The sequence below is a fragment of the Sinocyclocheilus rhinocerous genome, unplaced genomic scaffold, assembly GCF_001515625.1.
Source record: "Sinocyclocheilus rhinocerous isolate Xijiao unplaced genomic scaffold, SAMN03320098_v1.1 scaffold218, whole genome shotgun sequence".
Lineage (NCBI taxonomy): Eukaryota > Metazoa > Chordata > Actinopteri > Cypriniformes > Cyprinidae > Sinocyclocheilus > Sinocyclocheilus rhinocerous.
The window spans coordinates 974413-976806 of NW_015664181.1; the positions used below are offsets into that span (position 1 = coordinate 974413).

Sequence of the window (2394 nt, forward strand, 5' to 3'; positions counted from 1 at the left end):
GGAAGGTTGCGGCGCCCCGTCAATGTCACTTTGGACATTTTCTCAGAGGAGATCCGCTTTTATGAGCTTGGAGAGGAAGCAATTGAGATGTTTCGGGAGGACGAGGGTTTTATCAAGGAGGAGGAGAGGCCGTTGCCTGACAATGAGTTTCAGAAGCAGGTCTGGTTGCTGTTCGAGTATCCAGAAAGTTCTGGGCCAGCCAGGATTATAGCAATCATATCCGTCATGGTCATCCTCATCTCCATCGTCAGCTTCTGCCTGGAAACCTTGCCCATCTTCCGCAGCGATGAGGAGGAGATGCGCAAAGTCCCAGTTGCCGTCACTAACTCCACAACCACTTACACATCCACCTACTTCACAGACCCTTTCTTCATTCTAGAGACGCTATGCATCATCTGGTTCTCTTTCGAGTTCTTGGTGCGCTTCTTTGCCTGCCCTAGTAAAGCCAGCTTCTTTGTGAACATAATGAACATGATTGATGTGGTGGCCATCATTCCGTACTTCATCACGCTGGGGACGGAGTTGGCCGAGACAGCAGAGGACGGGCAGCAAGGGCAACAAGCCATGTCTCTCGCAATTCTGAGGGTCATCAGACTTGTACGAGTCTTCAGAATCTTCAAACTCTCCCGTCACTCAAAGGGACTTCAGATTCTTGGCCAGACCCTCAAAGCCAGCATGAGAGAGTTAGGTCTACTCATCTTCTTCCTCTTCATCGGAGTCATCCTCTTTTCCAGTGCAGTCTTCTTTGCAGAAGCTGACGAACCCGAGTCACAGTTTTATAGCATCCCGGATGCGTTCTGGTGGGCTGTGGTTTCAATGACGACTGTTGGCTATGGAGATATGGTGCCCACAACCATCGGAGGAAAGATTGTCGGATCCCTCTGTGCCATCGCTGGCGTCTTGACCATCGCCCTTCCCGTGCCCGTCATCGTCTCCAACTTCAACTACTTCTACCATCGAGAAACAGAAGGGGAGGAGCAGGAGCAGTATCTCCAAGTTAACGTCCCTAAAGCCGATTCACAAGAAGAGCTGAAGGGAAGTCGAAGTGGATCCACCATCAGCAAGTCGGACTACATGGAAATCCAAGAAGGGGTCAAAAACAGCAACGAGGACTTTCAGGAAGAGAACCTCAAGACAGCCAATTGCACTTTAGCTAATACAAATTATGTTAATATCAAAAAAATGCTGACAGATGTCTAGTAATTCGAGGAGCAGGTACGAACTGAATTATAAAAGGACTATAGTAAGCCATGTTCGAAGGAGGATTGTGAGGTTGAACGCCTCAGTTATTGTCATGAGATTTACAATCTCCAGTTCCTCATTAAAAGTCCAAACCTACATCCAGTGTTTGCATGGAGTCATCTATATCATCCAACACCTTATCCGGATCAGGAGCCAAGTATTTATACGGAACTGTGGAACACAAATAAACAGCACATGAGTGTCAGTATATTTCCATCAACATCTTACTCTCAAAGCCAAGCTTCGCCAAAGAAACGTCATTTGTGTGCTTCATCTGCTGTTAAAAAGGTTTGCGGTCACATGCAGTACATGTATACGATGCAAAGAATATTCACAGAAGTTTCGTCCACTCTCCTGCTGCTTGTTAAAGAACACCAATATTCACATCGATTCAAGACAGTTGTCTGTCATTTTAGTGATATTGTAGTGATCAGGCTGGGAATGTCATTGAAAACTGCCTGCTTTTGTGTCGATAGCTGTGTGTGGACCCAAAATACGTATGTATGGACAACACTTGTATCTACTCCTTCACGATTATCCTGCTGCAAAGCTTTTGAAGACAAGATGAATGTCTCTACATCTCATATTTTATGTTATTTATAGTCTACGGTGTCTGTGTCCATTGTCCTTCAATGGCTTTTCTTTTATCATTTCACATCAGTTTTTTTACAGCTCTTCAGGATAAGGAACATACAAAACACGTTAAATGAAAAATAAGCAAAATAACACCCTAGTGCCACAGAAAAAAAATGCTTGATGTATTTTGTGTAAGAGCATACTGTTCAGTGTATATTCCCATTGTTTCTGCTGCAAGCTGCAGAGATAGTTTAAAATGTAGTTGATATTCAAATTACTTTGTCACTTAATGAGCCATATTGTAGTTCACACTTAAATGTCCCCTAGCAAATTTGTAGCAATGATGTCAGATTATTTTTAATCACTGGCTTGTCTATCATCCTGAAATCATTTTCAGATGTTAGAAAAACCTTGATAGAGCTTGTTAGACGTTTTGTCTTTTTTACTGCCTTTGATCGAGAAAAACACTGGTATTATAGTGTTGCATGGCCCCAAAACCAATCCTAATGGCATGGGTTTTAAGTTCAAGAGAAAGTGATATAAAGAAACTAGTTAGCTAGAATATTACAAAAATAT

At 43.1% G+C, this 2394-nt stretch overlaps 1 protein-coding gene across 1 annotated transcript in view; it reads left to right on the forward strand.

The window, feature by feature from the left end:
* The window catches only part of LOC107729734 (potassium voltage-gated channel subfamily A member 2), a 6353-nt gene extending 4733 nt beyond the window's left edge, over positions 1-1620 (forward strand). Inside the window, exon 3 of the mRNA XM_016540406.1 lies at positions 6-1620. Coding sequence (XP_016395892.1) covers positions 6-1200 — 1195 coding nt within the window. The 3' untranslated portion in view covers positions 1201-1620. The remainder of the gene's footprint in view (positions 1-5) is intronic.
* Positions 1621-2394: the final 774 nt, after the last annotated feature.